This window comes from Loxodonta africana, chromosome 3 (genome assembly GCF_030014295.1).
Source record: "Loxodonta africana isolate mLoxAfr1 chromosome 3, mLoxAfr1.hap2, whole genome shotgun sequence".
Classification (NCBI taxonomy): domain Eukaryota; kingdom Metazoa; phylum Chordata; class Mammalia; order Proboscidea; family Elephantidae; genus Loxodonta; species Loxodonta africana.
The window spans coordinates 107,652,434-107,677,961 of NC_087344.1; the positions used below are offsets into that span (position 1 = coordinate 107,652,434).

The 25,528-nt window shown below is 37.1% G+C and overlaps 2 protein-coding genes across 3 annotated transcripts in view; both read right to left on the bottom strand.

Moving 5' to 3' along the window:
• Window positions 1-511: 511 nt before the first annotated feature.
• On the bottom strand, window positions 512-5,807 carry INSL5 (insulin like 5). Of its 2 annotated transcripts, NM_001280873.1 has the most exons (3): window positions 5,705-5,807; window positions 4,060-4,179; window positions 778-1,010 (listed from the first exon to the last, which is right to left on the bottom strand). In NM_001280873.1, the coding sequence occupies exons 1-3, from the start codon at window positions 5,805-5,807 to the stop codon at window positions 778-780; spliced, it is 456 nt and encodes a 151-aa protein (NP_001267802.1). The 2 variants fall into 2 exon arrangements, with proteins under 2 accessions (XP_023405153.1, NP_001267802.1); XM_023549385.2 differs by lacking the exon at window positions 5,705-5,807 and having other exon boundaries at window positions 512-1,010; window positions 4,060-4,429.
• Window positions 5,808-15,127: 9,320 nt separating this feature from the next.
• Window positions 15,128-25,528, bottom strand: part of DNAI4 (dynein axonemal intermediate chain 4) — a 108,452-nt gene continuing 98,051 nt past the window's right edge. Inside the window, exons 17-18 of the mRNA XM_003411142.3 lie at window positions 19,944-20,100; window positions 15,128-15,875 (exon numbers count right to left, since the gene is read on the bottom strand). Of these exons, the coding sequence (XP_003411190.2) occupies window positions 15,825-15,875; window positions 19,944-20,100 (208 nt within the window). The 3' untranslated portion in view covers window positions 15,128-15,824. The remainder of the gene's footprint in view (window positions 15,876-19,943; window positions 20,101-25,528) is intronic.

Consider the following 25,528-nt stretch of genomic DNA (forward strand, 5'->3'; position numbering starts at 1 on the left):
GATTTGGCTATCTAGGTTTTAGTTTCTCAACCTCCAGAATGGAAATAGAATGTTCTTTTATCTCAGCAGTAGGGAAGCAAAACCAAGGTGGCCTAAACTACGGAAAGGACCTTATTGCACAAACAGGATTGTCCTTCTGGGTTTCTGCTGTTTATGGGACCTCATTGATAAATATATGTCTCCATCTATTGTCCAGTAGAACGTTGATGGTTGCACGGTATTTGGAAACAATTCTCAAGCATTCTGAAGTCCTTCGAGATGATCACTTTGTTTAGATTCTTATAACTAACAATGAATAAAAGTTTAAATTATTAGTAATAATACACAGTAACCCAAAAGTTAAGAGTGGATAGTTATTTCTGGGTGATTAGATACCAGTTCATGTTTATTTTCTTTTTATACTTTCTTTTTTAGGTTTTTGTACCATCAGCATTTTCTATCATTTATTTTTTAAAAGTGATATATGATTTAAAAAAAGAAGAAGAAAGAAATCATAGTCAGCTTGGCTTAGGACATTTTTATTGCAATTTTGCACAGATCTAAGTTAATGGTAGCATATATTCCAGCATTTAAAATTCAAAGCATTAGAATTTTGGTAAAAGAAGAAAACAGACTTCATTGTGGTTTTAACCATTCATCCACAACTTTTAGACAAGAAGCATGGACTACTCAAAAGCCATCATTTTAGTGACGCTGTATAACTGTGGTACCAGGCAGTGAAACACCGTGATTAAACATGTGTAAAGCTCTGCCACCCACTGGGTATTTGCTCTCATCTTAACAAAAAGAGCTCAAATCAGCCATGCTACAGCCAGCAGTGCAGCACATGAGGGAGAGGTCTCTTCTTGACTTCACTGACTGCTTCCTGGGCTCCCACATCCCTCCCCTGGGTGGCTGTCCACCCTGAGGAAGCTCCTCTACTGCGGAATCCAGCTTCCGAAGGTTGTGCGCTGTGATTTCCTCAGAAACCTCATGTTCATTTGGGAGATGGAAGTAGTTTTCTCTGTCAGCTGTATGGAAGAGGGAAAAAAATTTTTTTTTTTTTTCTTAGAGGGCCCTGATGAAAAGGCAGCAACCAAGTTCTTCTCTTGAAGAAATGAGTTGGATTTCTGAAAGGAAATTGAGTCCTGCACATAATTTTCCTAAAGTGTTCATTGGGCTTAATAAAAATGAGATGTTTAGTGGAGTGCTCATTTATCTCCACTCTCCTCATTTCACAGATGAGGAAACTTGGGTGCAGAGAAGGGAGTATCATGCAGCCAGTCAGTAGCCAAGTCAGGGCTTGAATTCTGTTTTACTGGCTACCTCTGCGCAATGGCCAACAGCTCCCAAGGGTGTTAGTCATGCCAGAAACAAAAAACACACAAACAAAAAACAACTGCATATATTTCCTGTAAGGCTGATCGGTAAGGGAATAAAAGGCCCCTGAGTGGCACAAACATTCAAGTGCTCAACTGCTAACCAAAAGGTTGGTGGTTACAACCCACCCAGAGGTGCCTCAGAAGAAAGGCCTGGCGGTCTGCTTCTAAAAGGTCACAGCCTTGAAAACCCTTTGGAGCAGTTCTATTCATCACACTCGGGGTCGCCTGCCATGAGCTGGAATTGACTCCACTGCAACTACCAACAACAAAAAGGAAGAAAATGGAGATTTACACCTGTGAGACCTGGCGGTGCAGTGGTTCAGTGCTCAGTTGCTAACTGACAGATTGGTGGTTTGCAGCCGCACCATGGGAGAAAATGTGGCATTCTGTTTTCTTAAAGATTAAGCCAAAACAAAAACCCATTGCCAGTGAGTGGGATTCACAGCGACCCTACAGGACAGAGTGGAACTGCCCCATAGGTCGTCCAAGGACCAGCTGGTGAATTTGAACTGCTGACCTTTTGGTTAGCAGCCAAACGCTTAACCACGGTGTCACCAGTGCTCCCCATAACAATTACACCTTTGGAAACCCCACAGAGTAGTTCTACTTGTTCTATAGGGTCACTGTGAGTCGGAGTCAACTAGACAGCAATGGTTTTTTTTTTTTGGTTTTATAACTGATAATAAAAGGTGGGCCACACTCTAGTTTTATTCGAGTGTTGTTACCAAAGTCTAGGTATAAGCCTCTCTCCCTTTTGGTTTAGACTAACTTCTCTGTACCTTAAAACACTGGCAAGTACCAAGAAAAATTAGATGGATGAATGCTGATTGGTAAATCAGTAATTGACCCAGTAAAATAATGTATAGGAAACACCCTGAAAACCTGTGAAAGGTTAAACAGTATTATGATTTGGATGGTAGATGGGTACATCCATTCCAGTGTATCATATGTTTCAGAGCTATTTCAAATGTATTATTTCCTATTGCATTTTGGTTTGCTAATCCGAAAAAAAAAAAAAGTTATATTCATTTGCCTAAGATTAAAAACCCTTTTTCTTTTTGTCACTATCTTGTAACTACAAACCTCTCAATATTAAAATGATGATGATAATTTTTTTCTCTTTTTAAAGCACAGGGTAAGTTCATAAGTTTTCCAAAGACATTAACCCACCAAACTATGAACATGGCGGGTGAGTCTCTAAAATATTTTTGTTCACCAGTCACTTTAAACCAAACTGAAACCTTTACAATTATATATGTGGTTGCAATATTTATTATGAAAACTTTTTTTACTTTTTATTAAAAACATAACAAAATACAACTGATTTTTACTATTAAAATAGAATCTTAAATTTTTCCTCACACTTTAACATAGAATTAGCAGAAAGAATTGCAAGTGAATTTCTAAGTTACTTGAATTAAAAAACAAATGACTATAATGAAGTCAGTCCCTTACTCTGTCTGAAACACATTAGGTCCAGTCCCACCTTCAAATTCTGATCAGAGTATTCCTATTGTTAGAATTCCCACCCTACTTCACCCTCACTCCTTGTAGCTCCTCAAATCCTACACATCCTTCAGGGCCTCTTTCAAATACCACCACCCCCATAAGGTGCTGTCGTTTATTACCACAACCCTTACCTCAGAAACAGTGTGGAATAAATGAAAAACCTCAGCTCTTGAAGCCAGACTCACCTGATTTGCCACACTGCTTACCAGCAGAGTAAACATCTTTCTTTTCAGTCTAATGGTCAAGACCAAAAACCAAACCAGTTGCTATCGAGTTGATTCCAACTCCTGGCAACCTCATGTGTTTCAGAGCAGAACTGTGGATGGGGCTTTCAATGGCTGTGATCTTTTGGAAGTAAATCACCAGGCCTTTCTTCTGAAGTGCCTCTGGGTAGACTCAAATCACCAACCTTTCGGTTAGTAGCTCAGTGCTCAACTATTTGCACCACCCAGGGGCTGGGGTCTAATGGTAAATGGTGGTAATATCACTTCATAGTGTCCTGATTGGCAGGCTGAATGAAATATTGCACATGAAACTGCTGCCACTTAATAAATGCACAATAAATATTAGATTCCATTTTTTCTATCCTTATTTAACACTTGCTTGAATTCCATCTTATTATATTCTATATTATCCAGGTATGAAAATCTTGCTAATCCAACAAGCCCTTGAAATCACGTGCTGTCTCTATCCCCCACAGCACCTGTCAGAGGTGCGAGCTCATTCTAATAGTTAAGCAATCAAATGATTTCAAGGAGACTAAATAAAATGAGGTCCCTATTTTTGAAATGTAGCAAGCTCACCTCTTTTCCTAGCCAAATTCAAGTTGTTTTTTGTTTTTTGTTTTTTTTCAGAATTAATCCTCTAAATTGATATAGAAATGGGTCAGCAGTACTTAGGGAAACAGTTACTAAAATTTTAAAAGCAAAGATCTATATGAGACCAAAAGGTCAGCATTTACTTTAAAATAAAGATGACAAGATAAGGGGGCAGGGAAACTAGAGTACTGGAAAGAGAACAACCAGATCGCAATTATAGAGAATGTTGGCACATTGTGAGAAGTGTCAATAATGTCAATGAAAAATCTGTGCAGAAATTTTCAAATGAGAACCTAATTTGATATGTAAACCTTCTCCAAAAACACAACAAAATATTATTAAAAAATAAGAGACAGGCGGCTCCATGTTACCTTGCTGAACTTGAAGTCTCTCCTCCAGATGCCTTCTCCACCTGGAGGCACCACACATGTAGATAATTGCTCTGATGAAGTCTTTCCCGCAGAGCTTCAGTGACTCCTGGCTCTTCACTTCTGAGATGGCAAGTAGGAAAGAGAGTAGAAATAAAGTGAAAATGGAGCCCTTCATTTTGCTGAGGATCAAATGAGGATCTGATTTGGTGAGTATTGCCAAATCAAGTTCTGTAAGTTACCCTCACGCTCTTGTCCAATTTATACTAATTTTCCTGGCATTTTATTGGCCAGAACCTCATTTTAACAATATTTGCTAACCACATATGTTCCATTGTGAAATTTTGATAATGCACTTTTATGATTATGGCTAGTTATTCAGTCACTGCTGAACACCATCAATGGCCTTTAGTTGCATCCCTGAAGCAATAAAGAGAAGGCAGTCTTGGAAGGGAGGAGAGCATCATGGAAAACACATGGGCTTTGGAGGTAGCCAAGTAGAAGCTCCAATCTCAACTTTGCTACTTGCTGACTGAGAAACATAGGACAAATTTTAAATGCTTTGACTCTCAATAGTCATGTCTCTAGAATTGGGAAACCTTTGTCATACTAGTTTTGTGACTATCAAAAGCAACATCTTATGTCCAAGCAATAGGAAGTCACACTTAAGAATGCAAGTTCTCATGTCCATGTTTTAATTCTGACTTCCCACATACCGGATCTAGAATCTTCAGCTTCCTTCTATGGAAAATTGTGCTGATAATAATAACCACCTCGTAGAACTAATGTCTTGCTTGACAAAATCAACAGTCAATAATTGCTAGCGGCCCTCTTATATCATTGGCACAAACTAAAAAAGGTAAGTCTCCTTCATAATTCAGAATTTCTCTGATTGAGATCTTTCTTGTTATCCTTCGCCCTATGATTCATCAGCACACATTTTCAAACAGAAATGTTTTATAGCAGAACTTTCATCTATAATCCCAAAAAACAAATAATGAGATTTCTCTTCTGGTAAACCATCTGAAATCAGTAGTCTTTGCAGAGTTCTTACCTAAACAAATAATTCTGGAATTTGAGACCTTAAAGACAGTATTGTTGACTCATGTTTTAGCTGGCTGAAGAGATAATTATTTAGTTGATTCTGTTGAATCCAAAGGAGCAGGAATGTTCTGAGGTCAGATGAAGCTACTCCATCTCTCGATGGGTCAAAATTGCAGGTGAATCTATATCATTTAACAAGTCCAGAAGGGTATCTGCATGACCAAGCCTCACACAACCACAAAATCCAGCAATTATTCAACCATTTATTACAAACTTCTCTTCTTTGGAGACTTCTACTGCCCGTCATAATAAGACCACTTTAAAAAAAAAAAAGTTGCCAACAAGTCACCTCCAACTTATGGCGACCCCATGTGTGTCAAAGTAGAACTGTTCTCCACAAGAGTTTTCAATACTGATTTTTCAGAAGTAGATCACCAGGCCTTTCTTCTAACATGCCCCTGGATGGACTTGAACTTCCGACGCTTCAGTTAGCAACCATATGCTTAAATGTTTGCACCACTGCCTAAAAACTATAATCAGTAGCTATGGGTTTTACATCTGCATAAACCAAGAATAAATTATTCAGCCAAGGCATGATGCCTACCTGAATGCCAGACACACTCTGCTACCTCTGAACCTGCTATCAACCCATTGATCCTCCTGATTTCAAAATAATCCCCTCTTTTGGCCAGCTCTACAGTCCTCATCAGGGTTCATCTTAATTTGGGATACAGATGAAAGGCCAGCCATACTTGAGCTCAGCCTATGACCAAACAGAGGCAAGCTAATCAGCCAGGTCAATTACCTAGATGAAAAACCTAAGGACATTAATGAAAGCCCTTAACTATGGGGGATTAATTTTCCTCGTTTGTAAATTGAAAAGGTTGGATCAAATTGCTTTAAGACTTCTGTGAACTTAAAATGCTAAGTCCTGTTATCATTGTCAGATTACGTTACTCCCATTTCAAAAATCTTCAATGGCTCACCTATTACCTGCAGAAGAAAATCCTAACAGACTGGCATTTAATGCTCCCCGCTCAGGCCACCAAATATCACTCTTTCGTCCTTCTGCTTAAAGCCCAAACATTGAGGACAACCAAAATCAAAATGAATCTGCTTTTTGACCAAAAATTGTTTCTTGCTTACATGTCTAACTGGAGCGCTTAATTCTTCCTATTAGGAGGTTGACATGACTTTTCTTTCTCACAAGACTAACTCAATTTACTATCTGTGTGGCTTTGAAGCTGTAACTGTCCTGTCTGAGTTTTAGGTTCCCCATCTGTGAGGAGATAATCTGTGCTTTATAATGTTGTTGTGAAGATGAAGAAAGTCAACATAAGTAAAGTGACCAGCTTAATATAGGACGCCTAATAAATTAACAATGTCATGTTCAAGGAATTAGATAATATTCATTTGACTGGGGCTAGCAACTATGGATGGTTTTTCTACATAACCTGTTGCCATTGAGTCGCTTCTGACTCATAGTGACCCTATAGAACAGAGTAGAACCACCCCATACAGTTTTCAAGGAGTGGTTGGTAGATGTGAACTGCTGACCTTTTGGTTAGCAGCCAAGCTCTTAACCACTGCACCACCAGGGCTCCTTTTTCTGCATAACTCTCTTCAATCTCAAAACTAGCCATAAATTTGCACTACTGTAGTCTTTTTCTTTACTTCCTTCATTTTTGAGTTTCCTCCTTCCTTCCCTTTCTCCTTCCACAAATAATTTCTAGAAAGACAGAGACTTAAGGTACTGTTTCTGAAAGCATATACTTCAGAACATATATCTTTGCAGAGAGTTTTTTGGGGAAAAAAAAGGATCCCATGTTAATATCACTCTTCCTGGGGATTAATAATGTATATTTTACTATAGCAAGGGTTCAGGAAAGACATATAGGTAGGAAACACCTTTAACTTAGTTTAGTTTAATTTTACCCTAACTTTTTTAACCCTGAAAACTCTTTCACCATGAAATTGATTAGTATATGGAATAGTCATGAATGTCTAGGGTAGATATATTTCTAGTTGTCCTGCTCCCAGGCATATGGTAGAATTGTTTCTCTGCCCTGCTTAAGTTGGGCATGTCCATGTAATGATTTTTGGCAAGTAAAATGTGAGTGGAGGCGATATGTGTCACTTCTCTGGAATTTAAAACTTGGTGCTTGATTTCCAGCTCTATCTCTTCCCTTCCTTGGTGACCAACACTTTCTGATGATGGAACCCAGTGATTGAGTCAGGACAACATAAAGCAGGGCCACCTGCTGACCTATAATGACCATGTAATGTGAATGAGAAATAAACCTTCAGTTTTTAAAGCCATTGAGATCTGGGGATTTTTGTTATAACAAGGTAACCTGGCTAGCATAATTATAGTTATTTACATCTTGCAGATGCAGAGAATGTTTATGTAATCCAGTGTATCAGATCAAGTCCAAGTAAGATCAGTTATTCAGCCTTAACAATTGGAATTAACACATGGTCAGGATTGGTTATATAAAGGTTTACAATGAAAGTGAAGCAAAAATCCAATTAAAAACCAGAGAATGGATTCAGTAAACCTACCTCTCACCTATATGCCATTTATTGAGAAACTATGGCCACAAGTATACCTAATAAACAGTGTTTGGGGCAGTTTGGATTAAGAGTTGTAAGTACCGTCTGTGGCATCAGATTTGGGAAATCAGATCTCAGTTCTGCCATTTAATTTCGAAGTGATCTTAGGGGGTACTTAGTGTCTCTGAACCTCAGCTTCTTCTTTGTAAAATTGACATAATAATGTGAATTCTTATGGTGGTTGCACGGACAGAATGATGCAAAGTGTGCTGATCAGAGTTGCCAGCACAGAGTGAACTTACAATAGATGCATCAATGATAGTGAGAACGATGAAGGTAATTCTATCAAGTACTTCACTTTACCATAGTGACCTTGGTGTTAGAATGACAGAGTTTTAATATTGCTACACTGGCTTCTAGCTAAGAAACCTTGAGAAACTCATTTAACCTATAATTTGATTTTCTAACTTGTAACATGGAAAAATATCATAGGATCAAATAAAATAGTGTTAACGATAACCCATTGCCATAGAGTCATTTTCGACTCATAGCGACCCTATAGGACAGAGTACAACTGCCCCTTACGGTTTCCAAGGCTGTAACCTTTCAGAAGCAGACTGCCACATCTTTCCCCCGAGGAGCCACTGGTGGGTATGAACTGCCAACTTTTTGGTTAGCAGCGGAGGTCTTAACTACTCCTTGTGTTAATAATATAAAAAAAAATTTTTAATAGCACTTATTAATTATAAACCATATCATACATAATTATTTTGATAATGATTATGAGATCACTGTATGTAAATTAACAAACACTAATTTATTTTTATTTCGTAGCACAAGTTAGCGCCTGCTCATCCTTGACTAATTATAATTAATGCTTCTGAAGGGAGTTCTCATTATATGGCACCACTGTTTATCCAGCTATTCCTGGGAGTCATTCACAACTCTTCATTCTCCCTCACTCTCTACTGACGAATACCTCCTCCATCACATTCATTAAATCACCAATCCCATTGGTTCTGCCTTCTAAATTTCCCCACTGCTCCCTATCCCCTCTGCTATGACTTCAACTTTCTTTTGGAATACTGCAATGACCCCTCCACTCACCCTATTTCTCTTTAACCAATCTATTCTCCACACTGCTGCCAGAACGATTTTTCTAATACACATGATTATTTTATTACCAAATTTTAAAGCCCTTCAGTGGTTTCTCATTTTCCCTCAAGAAAAATCCAGGTTCTTTTAACATGGTCTGCAAGACCTTGCATGATCTGGTTCTGCCTGTTTCTTCAGGGCTGGCTGTTTTAGAGACCTTTGGACTTGAAATGGTCCACCTATACTAAACATCTTCAGTTTTTTGAAATTCTATGTTCTGTATCTCTCCTGCACTTTCCACATGCTGTTTCCTTCACCTGGAATTCCTTGTTCTCCGCTTTTTGAACCTGGTTAACTTCTACTCTACAAATATCTGTATAATGGGTACTAAAATAACATTGCTCCAGATAAATTTTGCGGATAAAACTTTCTTGCTCCTCATTTTAGCATTTTTAAGTATATCTCAGTAAGAACTAAAATGAGCAAGTGAAAATAACTTTTTGAAATACACCTTATAATAATTTATTGCAAGATTCACCTTGTATGGAAAAAACAGCTATTTTTCTATGTAGTCTTTGTTATTTTGAGCTTTTAGAAATTGATAACAACTCAATAGAGAACTGAAATATGTATAATAATTTGAAAAATTCAATAAAATTATTATCAGTGAGTTCTGAAGTATGACCCTCAAAACTTCCTGGGATTCTCTGTTCTTCCTGATATGATAGCACTATAAAACCCGTTGCTGTCGAGTCAATTTCCGACTCATAGCAACCCTATAGAACAGAGTAGAACTTGCCCCATAGGGTTTCCAAGGAGAGGCTAGTGGATTTGACTTGCCAAATTTGATTAGCAGCTGACCTCTTAGCCACTGCGCCGCTAGGGCTCCTTTGGCACCATATTGTCTCTTAATAGCTGACTTATTCAAAGAAAATACAGATATGGTGAAAGTACATTTCTCATGAGTTGTCCTGAATGCTTCATAAATGTCTCATCAATTTAGAAAAAGCAGTGCTCATTTTTATGAGATTTGTAATGATGTTTTATATGTTCCAAGTTAATGGACATGTTCTGCTTTCTGTTTAACCCAGGAATTGGTTTCATGTAAACTGTCAGCCTTTTAGTTTTATCACCAGCTGAGTAGGGCAACTTAAGGCAACGAAGGCTAATGGCCTAGTAAATGTTCTTTAGGTCTGAGGGTGGATTTGAACATTGTACAAAATCCTGAGCAAACAGGACCCAAGCCCAAATGTTGTATAAAGGAACAAATGAGGTCATCAGTACAGTCTGTATCTCCCCCGGGAGAAGAGTGGGGCCTTGGCAAGGACTGAGCCAGCTGCAGAGGGCAAAAAGGTTCTCAGACCAGGAATTGGGGACGTGGCTCTGGGATAATCAGAATGATAGCTATCATTTTTGAGTTCCTACTCTGTGCCAGGCATTTTCTAAATGTTTTACATTGGATGTAAATTGTGCCCCAAATCACCAGCAGGAACACGATCTTGCAAAGTAGCAGCAACACATACCAAAATAAAATGCTCATACATTTGATTTTAGCTTTTATCTTGAGGGTAAAATTGGTCTTCAATTGTTAAAGAACAAATAAAGCTATAATCTATGTTTAACAATTTCCAAGGCTGATTTTATGTTCTATATATTCTCCACAGTTAAAACAAAATATTTTATCTTGCGTGATGTTATGATATATTGTTAGGATATTAAGGAGATCACATTTGAAACATTAGATTATGTTCTGATATGGACAAGCATGAAGCCATCATTTCCCCCTAATAAGTTCATAATTCATTCATTCAACAAATATTTGCTGAGTTCCTACTTTGTGGCCAGTATTGTTCTAGGTGCTGGAGATACACAGATATAAGCAGAACTCCCATAGTTCCTCTCTTCAGGAAGCTTACAGTCTAGAGTGGGAGGCAGACATTAAACAAATGATTACACAAGTAAATATTTGGCATGGAAGGTATGAATCTTAGATCAGAAACTCAGGTATCCAAAAAATATAACTATATTTTCTATAATTCTGTTTCCAACTCAAAGTCTTTATTCTACCCAACTGGGAAAAAAATACAAAAAGAGTTAAAAGTCAGTCCTTTCCAGAGTTGTTTTCCTTCCCTTTCCCCAAGATTATGACGTAGTTCTAGCATCCACTTTGTGTCAAGGCCCCTCTATCAACAAAGAGTTGGTGCTTGCTGAATCATTAGTTATCCTCATCTATCTGGCTTCTTCAGTTCTGGTGGTTCTTTGTTGCTTTTATGCATTGCTCTTTGCATGGGGATGTTTTTGCTAGCTGACGGTGGTCTATCCTAGGTCTTAGCACCTCCTGAGACATTGCTGTTTAGAAGCAGAACATGGGTCCCCTCTGCTCTATGGATCTATGAGCCTCCCCCTGTTTTCCTCATTCACCACGGTCCTCCAGTCCCAAGGAAATTTCACATTTCCCTTCTTTAAGGCACTTGGTGTATGCCTCAAATTCTTTTCCCCAGGATCTATGCTTTCATAAAGCAAAAAAAGGAATTCTTTCATTTACTGTCATGCTACATTCCTCCCAGAACTTATAAGCACAGAGCTATCAATTTGAGAATATTCTTAAATTTTGCATTAGCTACCAAACCCTGTTGCCATCGAGTCAATTCCAACTCATATTAGCTACAAGCATTTAAAAATTCAGATTTCTGGCTTTTCTTGAAAAATCATAGTACTTCGCCCTCAAGACAGGAATGCGCTGAAGTTGAGTACCAATGGTCAACATGTACTCTCCACTCCTCCACAATTACCTTGGAAAAGGATGGTGTCCTTGATGCCAAGAAGTGGAGGAGAGTTTGATTTGAGTAAGGAAAATAGTAAGTGTTAAGCAAAGATAGTTTTCCAAGTGGAAATGTCTACTAGGCAACGGGAGATAGTAGACTAAAATTCAGAAGAGAGGGCGGAAATGAAATTATCAATTAGAATCATAAGATGGAGGCAAGAGATGAAAACAGGAAAATATGTGATTCCTATAAGTCTGCTTCTTGACTGAGTTAAACCCAGGTACCGTGGCAGGAAATAGGATGTCCTGAACTTTGAGAGGGTTCCTAGACATCCTGGGACCATGAAAGTCTTTTCACCTCTCTCTAGATCTTAGAGGTAAGACTCTCTTGGACCAAGTGCTTATCCTCCGGTTTTATATTAATTAATTCTATGTGTAAATGCTGTTACTGCTTATTAATAAGGAGTGTGACATCATCATCAGTTCCCAATTCCGAACATGTAAAACACTTCCCTACCAATACCCTGGAGTGGCCTTCCAACACCCCTGTTTCAAGACCAGCTTCAGGCCCATTTCCCATGTATGGCCTTCCCCCAAGGACTCAGCTTTTGTGGTTCATGCTTGCCAGTGAGTAACTATAGCACATATGCTGTGAAGCATCATATGGCATGTAGCAAAAAACTCATATAAATGCTTCTGCATGTATACTTCCTATCCAAATTTGGCAGCTCAAGAACAGGGACCATAATTTTCTTCTCTTAGTGTACCCAGCACAATGCCTTATATTCAATGGGTCCCAATAAAAGTTAATTGACGAAAAGAATAAAAAGCACAATTTATTGTGCTTACTCTCTCCCAGGCACTGTTCTAAGCATTCTGCATTATTTTTAGAAATGTAGAGATAGAAAGTTGCATCTATTTCTCAGCTACGCTGTAGGGAAGAGATCTATGCTTGAGGACAGAGTCTTTGTCCTAAATTTCTTTTATCTGCCACGTCGTCTAAAACAATGATTCAACATTTAGTGACAGCACATTTGTACAAATATCTGGCACATAGCCTAGCTCACTGTAGACATTTACTAAATAATTTAATAATACAAAGCACTAGACTAGGAGTTACATGTGTATCAAAGCAAGGCCCACTTTCAAGGAACTTAAAATATCCTGAAGGAATCTTGTATGACCAGCTAAATGTAACTGCAAGCAGACTGAAGACAGCACTTAAGACAGGTGTAAGCAATAGCCTATCAAAATTCAGAGAATAGAGCAATTTTTTTTTGTAAGTAGATGTGTAATTGACACTTTAATGACTTCGTATATAAAACCCATTGCTGTCAAGTAGATTCCGACTCACAGCGAACCTATAGGACAGAGTAGATCTGCCCCACAGGATTTCCAAGGAGTGGCTGGTGAATTTGAATCACTGACCTTTTGGTTAGCAGCTGAGCTCTTAATCACTGCACCACTGGGGCTTCCACTTGATATATATCACCTTTAAAAAGGACAACAGTATTCTTCTGTTATGCTTTAAATTTTTCAATTTGGTTTGGCTCTGCTGAAAATGCATGTTTCATGGGGAAAAAAATAATAGCTGGTGAATAATGCCAGGTGACGTTTTGAAAATACAGAGAGCTTCAAACTATTTTTGTGCAATTAAAAAATAAAGGTGGAATTACCCATAAAGTTATTTAACCTTGGAAGTTACAAGCTGGAATGGAAAGATCTGGCCTATGATGAGTGATAAAATATTGCTTATAACTTAAGGAGACATGCAACTGTTGCAGTGCCCTGTTTTCCCAGAATACTAACCTAAAAGTTTATTTTAATGGATACCCAGAGTCCTTTTCTATCTCACCTCTTTATTACGTACCACCAGGATCTCCATTCTAATTATGCCATATCTTTCCTTATGGCTTCTCTCCATTTTTCCTTTGAAGTTGTACATAAACTGGTGTTTCAGTAGTCTCAGGTCTTTGTTGTGGGATTGACTTATATTCTCTTTGCTTCTTTACAAAATGTTTTCCAGGGCTTACAGATAAAATCTTAATTATAGGAGAACATACACACTTGTACTTTGGTGAATGGGATCCTCAGCAAACTACATAGGGCATTACCACTTACTGTTCAATAATGGAAAATGTGTAAGAACTGTTCAAAGCTTTGAATTTGAGTTCAACCTTGGTCAGCTACCAGCTGTGTGGTTTTGGGCAAGTTATATCAACTTTTTCAGCTTTAATTATATCATCTGAAAAATAGAGATTATGATAATATCACAACTACTTGCCCCACCTGTATCCTAGGATTGTTGTGAGAATACACTGATAGACTGGACATGAAAGTGGTGTGTAAACTGTAAAGAACTTGAACATATACATCATTACATGTAGCTGATAACTATATTCACAGTATGATTAACAAATTTTTAGAGAGACTCTCACTGAGACAAAATGGCAAATACTGACTTCTCATTTATAATTTTATGTAACTACATAGATTTTAACCAAATGAACACACTAAATCCGATGTACAATTATATAGTCACGAATACAATCATCCTTCTGTTTTGCAGCTGGGCGAGCAGCTAACAATTTCCTCTCAGACAGCAGTACTGTAAGTTCCATATGAGAGATGCCTGGTAGAGGAGGACTGAATCAAGTAACGAACACCTAGCAAAAAATAGGAGCCTAAAGTTAGTCCAGTCACCACTCTCTTCTTAGGTCCTTTTTTTTTTTTTTAAAGAATAAAATAAGATGGCTTATGACTGAGCACAGAATTCTCATTCAGTTCTTTAAAAATGTATGGTAAACACGGTTTACTAGTAATACTCCAAAGCCAGCCTAGAAAGCAAGCAAAGTATTTCTTTCTGAAACTCCCAGGTAAAAGATCTTAAAGTGAAACTTCTGGTGCTAACGTTAAGAGTATCAGAGCGTCATTTATGTCTACCAGATCAAGGGCGAGAAGTGTGGGCTGGAGTAGTTTCAGTGGCTTTAGGATCAGTTGCCCAGGATCCAAGAAGAATAGCTTTATTTCTTCTTTAGGCTTCATGAACAATGAGAGTAGGCTATGTGAATTTTTTAAAAAATCAAAAATAAGTAATTTTAAAAAGCCACTTTTTCTATTAAATTGGGTTTTTATTTTGTTATACAAAGTATTATAGACAGTCCGATCTTTCAGAAAGACAAAGAATCACAATGACTTATACAAGTAGAAAATTTATAATTCTTATAATCTGACCAAAGTCTCAATCCACCTGAAAATTAGTTGCTTTTGTTTAAAGAATGGGTCCAAAGAAATGGAGATTGTGAAATAATGGATACTTGTCAAAGGGACTTCCCACTGTTGCACTGATTCCATTCTCAGTTTAAACATATATATATATAGAAGTTTTAAGTGATTTATTCTCTCCTATCCATTTTTTTTTTTTTATCCATTTAGAATGTTCTATGGCCTCATTTAACAAATCCGGAACTTGTTAAAGGAAACAACATGGGATAGATTGTTGGAATTCTGTCTTTGGAGAAGCTGCTGCCCCCCAATCCTCCTATTTCCTTAACCTTCCTTTAGAAACATTCATAAAATAACATCCTGATGTGGACTATGGATCAGGGACTTTGTATTTCTCTCTGGACCCACTTAAGTCTGGGTTTAAAATCCAGAGCATATCTGGGCATGCAGAGAAGGGTATCCTGATGCATACTGGGCTCTTCTCACTGGATTAGGAGTGTGATGCCCACTGGCCATACACAATGCAATTCTGACATTTGCAGCCATGTTTTTTGCAGCCAAATAATCTAACAAAGTTCTATAGCTTAAGCACTCAGATCTAATACGGTAAAATTCTGATTCAAAGTTGGGTATGAGAATCTAATATTCTCACTATAGTAGCAGCTGCATAATTTATAAACTCTGGAATACAGAGTTTGAAAATCAGAAGATTTAAGTCTATGGAAACTTGTCTTATAAAGATTTTGCTTTAAGTTTTTCTAATAATTTCCAAATTTTGCTTCTCAAGGTATAATAATTTCCTAACCTCTTTGCAAATATTATAAATAAATATAAATTGGGATATGTCCACGAATTAGAGTAGGAATATCTTTAGAAAAATTAAGAAAATTCTGACAAAACTCTTACAATTAGCATTAATCACAAACTAACCATACATTTCTGAAATCAAGGTTCATTCAAATCATATTAATTTAAATGGAAAATATATAACAAATGTTGTTTTCTAAAATAAAAATCCCAGCTTACAGACTCTATTGAATATTAAATACTGTTCTTTAAACAGAAACAAAAAATTAGTAATGAAGAATTATCCTGAGTGGTTTGACTTGGGTCCAAGCAACTTATATATTACATCTCCCTGAAAGATAAAGAAAAAAAAGAAGTCACCCAATTACAATACAATAAAATACAAATTATGAAATAAAGTCATCTTTAAAAGGCCATTTAAAAATTATAAGTTAGTGATACATATATAAAGGGCACTCGATAAGACCGAGAAAAGGAAACAAACCGCCCTAAGTTTAAACAGTAATGGTTACTTCCTCATATAAACCTGCTCTTCCCTATAAAAGACTTTTTAATTGAAGTTTGATAAATAACTTTATATGGACTTAATAAGGGGAAAGTCTCTGTTGATAGTTTTGGCAGTTCCTATTTAACTTTAATGTTTAAACCTCAGTTTTTTCATCTGTAAAAAAAGTAACTGTTAAACCTAAGACTATCTTAATTTCTTTCCTGATGTTAGTACTGGATTTAGCCAGAGTAGAACTTCTCAACAATTTCTATGTAGTTTTTGTGTTTTCATTTAGTCATAATGATTCTTCATACTAAGAGGGGTAAAGTGATCATATATAAGAAGACGAAAACCAAACATGGGGGGTGACTTTTAAGAAAGGTAGTAGAGAATAGTGAAAGACTGGAATTGGAAGCAGAGGACTACAGTTTTCTCTGACTACGTGATCTATAGAAAATTACTGAGCTTCTGGGAATCTTAATTTCCTCAAATGTATAATGGGAATATTAACATCCACTTCTAAAGGTCATTATGAGAGTTTAATGAGTTAATGTATATGGAAGTAATTTATAAACTCTAAACTAGAGTTTTAGAACATGTAAGATAATACTAAATAAGTGGGTTCCAGTCTTTCAGCCTATACTATACAGTCTTTGACACCTGTCCATCCTTCAAGCCCCAACACACCAAGTCAGTTGCCAAGTCCTGTCAATTCTAACCTTAATACGTTTTTCAAACCCATCTCTTTCTAGTCAAGTCTCACACTTGGGCAACTGTAATAGCTCACTACCGTAATTTGTTCGCTGCTGTGTCCTTACTGCCTAAAACAATCTCTGGCACATGGCATGTGCTCAGTTAATATTTATTGAATGGTCTATTTCTTCTGCCTTCTGTGTCTCTCAGCATTAATTTATCATATATATCACAGATTTATGTTTCTAAAACCCCATTTTGAACATTTAACTTATCTTTTTATTTTTCTTTTTAATTTGGGAAAGAAACAAAAATAACAAAAGCACAGAGAAAAATATGACAAACGTTTGCATACTAAAACCAAAAAAAAAAAACAAACCAAACCCAGTGCCATCGAGTCGATTCCGACTCAAAGTGACCCTATAGGACAGAGTCGAACTGCCCCACAGAGTTTCCAAGGAGCTCCTGGCGGATTCAAACTGCTGACCCTTTGGTTTGCAGCTGTAGCACTTAACCAGTACGCCACCAGGGTTTCCCTTGCATACTCAAACATGCAGTAAAAGTAATATCCAGGAGAGGTTCTCTAAGGGCTGCCTCCCAGAAAAGGAGTTGCTTCCTGCAATGCGCCATTGAAACGCGTCTGCCAAGGGCTTAAAGCATAATTCCATTCAATGCAAGACTTAGAATCCCAGCAACCAACCCTCATCGTGCCAGGAGAGGAGCTGATGCTTCCTCAAGCATGAATGCTAATGTGGTGATAAATCCTGTCTTTAGCAAGCTACATCATAAAGTATAATCGCAAGGCTTGGAGCCCAGCCCCCTGCTCATGTATTACCCCTAATCATGAACAATGAACTGGTAGGCTAGGGCTGGAGCCAACATTCTGCCACGTCATATTGCAGTAGTATTTTGGTTCTCAACTGCATCAAGGAGGGGCCAGAGTTTCAGAAAGTACGTCACTTAAAAGCTCCACAGCCCAAGGATCAAAGTTGTGCTCCTAGCAGACTTTGCCATGTACTGCCACAGAGGGTGATGGACAGTGTGGAGGGGAAGGCAGGGATCGTGGTCATCGATCTATTACTGATCCTGGCTCCATGGGTTTTCTCCAGTGAACCTGCTCCAGCAAAACAGGAGTGTGTGCCATCTGATACTTGGCCTGTGTTTATAAAACACATATTCACCTCAAATCTAAAAATGTCATATTTCCTTTGAATATTTTTAATAAAAGAAATAAAACCTTACTGATGAAGTTCCCTTTGTATCCCTTCCCCAGCCTGTTGTTCCCTCATCCCTCACTTCCCAGAGGCAGCCTTTATCATAAGTTTGTTGTACATCTTTTCTACAGAATGAAAGCTTAAGTTTTCTAAAACTGTGATTTACCCTTGGTTAAAACTGATGGAGAAATTACAGAACATACTGTTACTTGGTAAGCTATCTTGGTAAGAAATACTGTTTTTGACATTAATTACTTTGACACTTCAAATTATTATTATGATTATAATTCTTCTCTGAAAAGCTAAGGAGGAGAAGTGTATTAATTAAGGTTGTTTTTTGGCTATGAGGAACATAAAGCCTGATAGTTTTTTGTTTAATCTCCCAAAAATATAACACTTAATCTTTAAAATATAATGACCGAAAAGCATGTAAAGCATATTTGTATTTGGAAAATGTATAGAATATATGTGTTAAAAAAATTGAATTTTTCTCACCATTCTTGAAATAATTCTCACATACACACACACATACACGTTTGCCAAAAATTTTCAGACTCTCTGAGCTTAGTTTTTGCCTTGCAGGGTATACTGCTTATAATAAATGATATCTGTATATTCAAATTCAAACAAAATATATATATTCCACTATATATTTTATATTTTTACTAACTGTATATGTGTCCACTAAGAACAAAATTTTGATTTTTGTGTTTAAATAATATTTTATAATATAATATTACATAAATTGTAGCATATTATACTTACCTTCCTGCAATTTGCTTTTTTTCACTGAACACTATGATTTTTTAGATTTATTCAAAAGTTTTCATATTGACACATTAAAATATGTATCATTTAAACTTCTGCATTGTAGTCCCTGATGTGAATACGCCATATTTTATTTATCTAATCATTTACTGACGATCATTTAGGTTGTTCCCAATTTATAAATATAGAAACAAGGCAACTACAAATATTCTTTTCTCATTGGTATGTCTTTTGGACCACTACCAATGAGTCAAACAAAGCCCTGGGAAAAATACAGAATGCAAGTGGACATCACTTTAAGATCACTAAGTGTTGTAGCCCTATCAGATAGAAAGACTATGGAATAATTTAGAATTTAATGACATAGTAAATAAGTGAGTTAAACTCAATCAAGTGATACAGCAACAAGGGCAAGGTTGCAAACATCCATGAAAAGACAGAAGATTTAGGTAATATATAAACAGAATTTAGGAGACCTGGGCTAGGAGGCTACTTTATTTGTAGGGCATTGACAAATCAACTGAAAAACAGGGCTCAACCTGTAAGCTAAGGCAGTTAGAAAAAATGCCCCTAAACTCCTGCAGTTCTAGATCTCATTCTCTGGCTGAAATCTTGGGTCAATATTAGCTCATTCATTTGTTTATTAGAAAAACATATGTTTACTCTGAAAAGAAGAAGCATTGTATATAGATGATGCAGCAAATCAAACTGATAATTTTAATTTGTTCTATATTAAGGAATTTTTACATATTTGCCATTTGAAATATTCATTATATATAAGGTAATTTGCCTATTAGAATGTCTAACAGATAATCATTTTGATTCTAGTTCAAATACATAGCTGGGTAATCGACTTTGACTTCTGAATATAGATTGAAATCTTAGAAATTTACAAACAATATTGGAACCTTCCATGTGGAAGACCTGGGTTCAATTCCCAGCCAATACACCTCAAGCACAGCCACAACTTGTCTGTCAGTGGAGCTTGCATATTGTTGTGATGCTGAACACATTCAATGACATTATTGTTCTCATATTACACATAAAGAAAGTGAGGTTCAAAGAAAACAACCAACTTGCCTGAAACACCATGCCTAGTAAGTAGCAACTCTTGAGACTTATGTTCTTTCCATTGCATCACACTTAAGATATTTAATAAGCGTAAACCTCTTGCATACTACAAAATTGCAACTAAATAGACTCAAAATGGCATAAAAACTTGACTTCTGAGTCTTACCCGTCCAGAATCTATGGCAGTGGGCATATTCCTAAGTTCATAAACAGAGACCTGTCCATCACTGTCTCCCACCAGAAGGCAATCTGTTTGTTTGGCAAAGAGAACAGTTGTGAACTTGATACCAGGGTTAGCAACATTCACAATCAGAGGGTCCAAACTGTAATGAAATATTTTATTAGTAAATTCAGATGATACTAATATGTTGTTTTTAATACATAGGCTAAGAAAAGTTTGAGATTTTTTTGTGGTTTCATGTAACAAAACCAAAAACCTCTTCAAGTGTTTCTAAACTCAATATAACTGATTTTCACTCCTCAGTCAATCATTCATTTGTTCAATGAACTAACTTCAACTAGGTAAATGAAAGGAATTGACAATTAAGATTTGAATTTTCCTAAGTTTAAACTCCTTAACAGAAGAGAGTTTTGACCCAAATGAACCTGTAAAACATAAATGAACATTTTGAACTGGAATTTTTTCTGTTCGTGGTCATCCAAAGCAATGCACCTCAAAAAATAACAGAAGTAAGCAACTCTGTATGCTTCTTCTGAAGACTGTTGTCCTGGGAACTATAGTTTAACCAGAAAAAATAAAATCTGAATAATTTAAGTAGCTTCTTTCATCTGATACTCAAAATTAACAGTTTTGTGATGTGGTCCTGGATTTTTGGTTCATGACAAATTTTAAGTTGCTAATTATTATCTTCTAGGAAAAAAAATTTTACCATTAAGAATAAACCCATCACATTAAATGTACCAATAAAGAGACAGAGAGTGGCAGAATGTATTTAAAAAAACATAATCCATCTATATGCTGCCTACAAGAGACACACCTTAGACTCAAAGACACAAACAAAAACTCAAAGGATGGGAAAAAAATATATCAAGCAAATAACAATCAAAAAAGAGTAGGACTCATACTACAAAAAAAAAAAAAAAAAAACAAGGCTGGCAAAAATACAAAAAACACAAAATAATAAATGTTGGCGAGGTTGTGGAGAGACTGGAACACTTATACACTGCTGGTGGGAATATAAAATGGTACAACCACTTTGGAAATTGATTTGGTGGTTTGTTAAAAAGCAAGAAATAGAACTACCATACATTACAGCAGTCCTACTCCTTGGATTTTATACTAGAGTAATAAGAGCCTTTACACAAACAGATATAAGCACACCCATGTTCACTGCAGCACTGTTTACAATAGCAATAATGTGGAAGCAACCAAGGTGCCCATCAGCAGACGAATGGATAAATAAATTATGGTATATTCACACAATGGAATACTACGCATCGATAAAGAACAATGATGAATCCGTGAAACATTTCATAACATGGAGGAATCTGGAAGGCATTATGCTGAGTGAAATTAGTTGCAAAAGGCCAAATATTGTATGAGACCACTATTATAAGACCTCAAAAAATAGTTTAAACACAAAAGAAAATATTCTTTGATAGTTATGAGGGTGGGGAGGTAGGGAGGGAGTACTCACTAATTAGATAGTAGACAAGAACTATTTTAGGTGAAGGGGAAGACAATACACAATACAGTAGAGGTCAGCACAACTGGACTAAACCAAAAGCAAAGAAATTTTCTGAATAAACCGAATTCTTTGAAGGCCACAGTAGCAGGGGCAGGGGCCTGGGGACCATGGTTTCAGGGGACAGCTAAGTTAACTGGCATAATAAAATCTATTAAGAAAACATTCTGCATCCCACTTTGGAGAGTGGCATCTGGGGTCTTAAACGCTAGCAACCGGCCATCATAGATGCATTAATTGGTCTCAGCCCACCTGGAGCAAAGGACAATGAAGAACACGAAGGACACAAGGTAATTATGAGCCCAAGAGACAGAAAGGGCCACACAAAGCAGACACTACATCAGCCTGAGACCAGAACTAGATGGTGCCTGGCCAGAGCCGATGACTTCCCTGAGAGGGAACACAACAGAGAACCCCTGAAGGAGCAGGAGAGCAGTGGGATGCAGACCTAAAATTCTCATAAAAAGACCAGACTTAATGGTCAGACTGAGACTAGAAGGACCCCAGAGGTCATGGCCCCAGACCTTCTGTTAGCCCAAGACAGGAGCCATTCCCAAAGCCAACTCTTCAGATAGGGGTTGAACTGGAGTATAAGATAGAAAATGATATTACTGAGGAGTGAGCTTCTTGGCTGAAGTAGACACGTGAGACTATGTAGGTATGGACACAGGGAATACAAGGTGGAGAGAAGGAGTGTGCTGTCTCATTAGGGGGACAGCAACAAGGAGTACATAGAAAGGTGTATAGAAATTTTTATATGAGAGACTGACTTGATTTGTAAACTTTCACTTAAAGCACATAAAAAAAGAGTAGGAGTGGCAATATTAATCTCTGACAAAATAGATTTTAAAGCAAAATCCACCACAAAGGATAAGGGAAGACATTATATAACGATTAAAGGCGCAATATAATGATTAAAGAGGACAAAACCATAATAAATATTTACACACCCAACAACAGGGCTCCAAAATACTCTAACAGCATTGAAAAGAGAGACAGACAGCTCCACAATAATAGTAGGAGACGTTCAACACACAACTTTTGGTGAAGGACAGAACATCCAGAAAGAAGCTCAATAAAGATACCAAAGATCTAAATGCCACAATCAACCAACTTAATCTCACAGACATATACAGAACACTCCACCCAACAGCAGCCACGTATATTTTCTTTTCCAACGCATGTGGAACATTCTCCAGAATAGACCACATATTAGGCCACAAAGGAAGCCTTAACAGAATCCAAAGCACTGAAATATTACAAAGCATCTTTTCTGACCAGAAAGCCATAAATGTAGAAATCAATAACAGAAAAAAAGCAAGGAAAAAAAAAAATACATGGAAACTGAACATCTTGCTCAAAAGCTATTGCGTTATAGAAGAAATCAAGAACAGAATAAAGAAATTCGCAGAATCAAATGAGAATGAAAACACATGTTACCAGAATCTGTGGGACAGAGCACAAGCAGCTCTCAGAGGTCAATTTATAGCAATAAATGCACACATCCAGAAAGAAGAAAGGGCCAAAATCAAAACATTAACCCTACAACTCAAAAAAATAGAAAGCAGCAAAAGAAGCCCACAGGCACCAGAAGAAAGGACGTAATAAAAATTAGAGCAGAGTTAAGTGAAACAGAAAATAGACAAATAATTGAAAGTTAACAGGACCAAAAGCTGGTTCTTTGAAAAGATCAGCAAAATTGATACACCATTGGCCAACTAACAAAAGAAGAACAGAAGATGAAGCAAATAACCCAAATAAGAAATGAGATGGGCAATATCACAACAGACCCAACTGAAATTAAAAGAATTATAGCAGAATACTATGAAAAATTGTACTTCAACAAATTTGAAAACCTAGAGGAAATGGACAAATTTCTGGAAACACATTACATACCTAAACTAACACAAACAGAGGTAGAACAACTAAATAAACTTATAACAAGAGAAATTGAAGAGGTAACCAAAAAACTCCCAACAACAAAAAAAGCCCTGGTCCTGGTGACTTCACTGGAGAATTCTACCGAGCTTTCAGAGAAGAGATAACACCACTACTACTAAATGTATTTCAGAGCATAGAAAAGGATGGAACACTCCCAAACTCATTCTATGAAGCCAGAATAATCCTGATACCAAAACCAGGTAAAGACACCACAAAAAAAAAAAAAAAAAAAAAAAAAATCACAGACCAATATCCCTCATGAACATAGACACAAAAATCCTCAACAAAATTCTAGCCAATAGACCTGAAGAACATATCAAAAAACTAATTCACCATGACCAAGTGGGATCCATACCAGGTATGCAGGTACGGTTCAACATTAAAAAAGCCAACGTAATCTATAACATAAATAAAACAAAAGATAAGAACCGAATGATCTTATCAATTGATGCAGAAAAGGCATTTGATGAAGTCCAACACCTATTCATGATAAAAGCTCTCAGCAAAATAAGAATAGAAGAGAAATTCCTCCACATAATAAAGGGCATTTATACAAAGCCAACAGCCAGCATCATCCTAAATGGAAAGAGTCTGAAAGCATTCCCCTTGAGAACAGGAACCTGGTGAGAATGCCCTTTATCATGCCGGAGGTCCTGCTGGAGGTCCTAGCCAGTGCAATAAGGCAAGAAAAAGAAATAAAGGGCATCCAAATTGGTAAGGAAGAAGTAAAAGTATCCCCCATTTGCAGATATGATCTTATACACAGAAAACCCAAAGAATTCACAAGAAAACTACTGAAACTAATAGAAGAGTTCAGCAAAGTATCAGGATACAAGATAAACATACAAAAATCAGTTGGATTCCCCTGCACAAACAAAGAGAACTTCGAAGAAGAAATTACCAAATCAATACTATTTACAATAGCCCCCATGAAGATAAAATACTTAGGAATAAATCCAACCAGAGACTTAAAAGACCTATACAAAGAAAACTACAAGACACTACTGCAAGAAGCCAAAAGAGACCTATATAAGTTGAAAAACATACCTTGCTCATGGATAGGAAGACTCAACATTGTGAAAATGTCTATTCTACCCAAAGCAATCTAAAAATACCATGCAATCCCGTCCAAACTCCAACAACATTTTTAAATGAGATGGAGAAACAAATCACCGACTTCATATGGAAAGGAAAAAGGCCCCAGATAAGTAAAGCATTACTGAAGAAGAAAAGCAAAGTGGGAGGCCTCACACTACCTGATTTTAGAACCTGTTATACCGCCACAGTAGTCAAAAAAGCCTGGTACTGGTACAACAACAGATACATAGACCAGCGGAATGGAACTGAGAATCCAGACCTAAATTCATCCACCTATGAGCAGCCGATATTTGACAAAGGCCCAAAGTCCCTAAAAGGTGGAAAAGACAATCTCTTTAACATATAGTGCTGGCATAACTGGATTTTGTTGTTGTTATTAGATGCCATTGAGTCAGTTCCGACTCATAGTGACCCTATGCACAACAGAAGGAAACACTGCCCAGTCCTGCTCCATCCTTACAATCATTATGCTTGAGCTCCTTATTGCAGCCACTGTGTCAATCCACCTCGTTGAAGGTCTTCCTCTTTTCCACTGACCCTGTACTCTGCCAAGCATGACGTCCTTCTCCAGGGACTCATCCCTCCTGACAATATGTCCAAAGTATGTAAGATGCAGTTTCGCCATCCTTGCCTCTAAGGAGCATTCTGGCCGCACTTCTTCCAAGACAGATTTGTTCGTTCTTTTGGCAGCCCATGGTATATTCAATATTCATCACCAACACCACAATTCAAAAGCATCAACTCTTCTTCGGTCTTCTTTATTCATTGTCCAGCTTTCACATGCATATGATGTGATTGAAAATACCATGGCTTGGGTCAGGCGCACCTTAGTCTTCAGGGTGACATCTTTGCTCTTCAACACTTCAAAGAGGTCCTTTGCAGCAGATTTGCCCAATGCAATCCGTCTTTTGATTTCTTGACTGCTGCTTCCATGGCTGTTGATTGTGGATCCAGGTAAAATTAAATACTTGACAACTTCAATTTTTCTCTGCTTATCATGATGTTG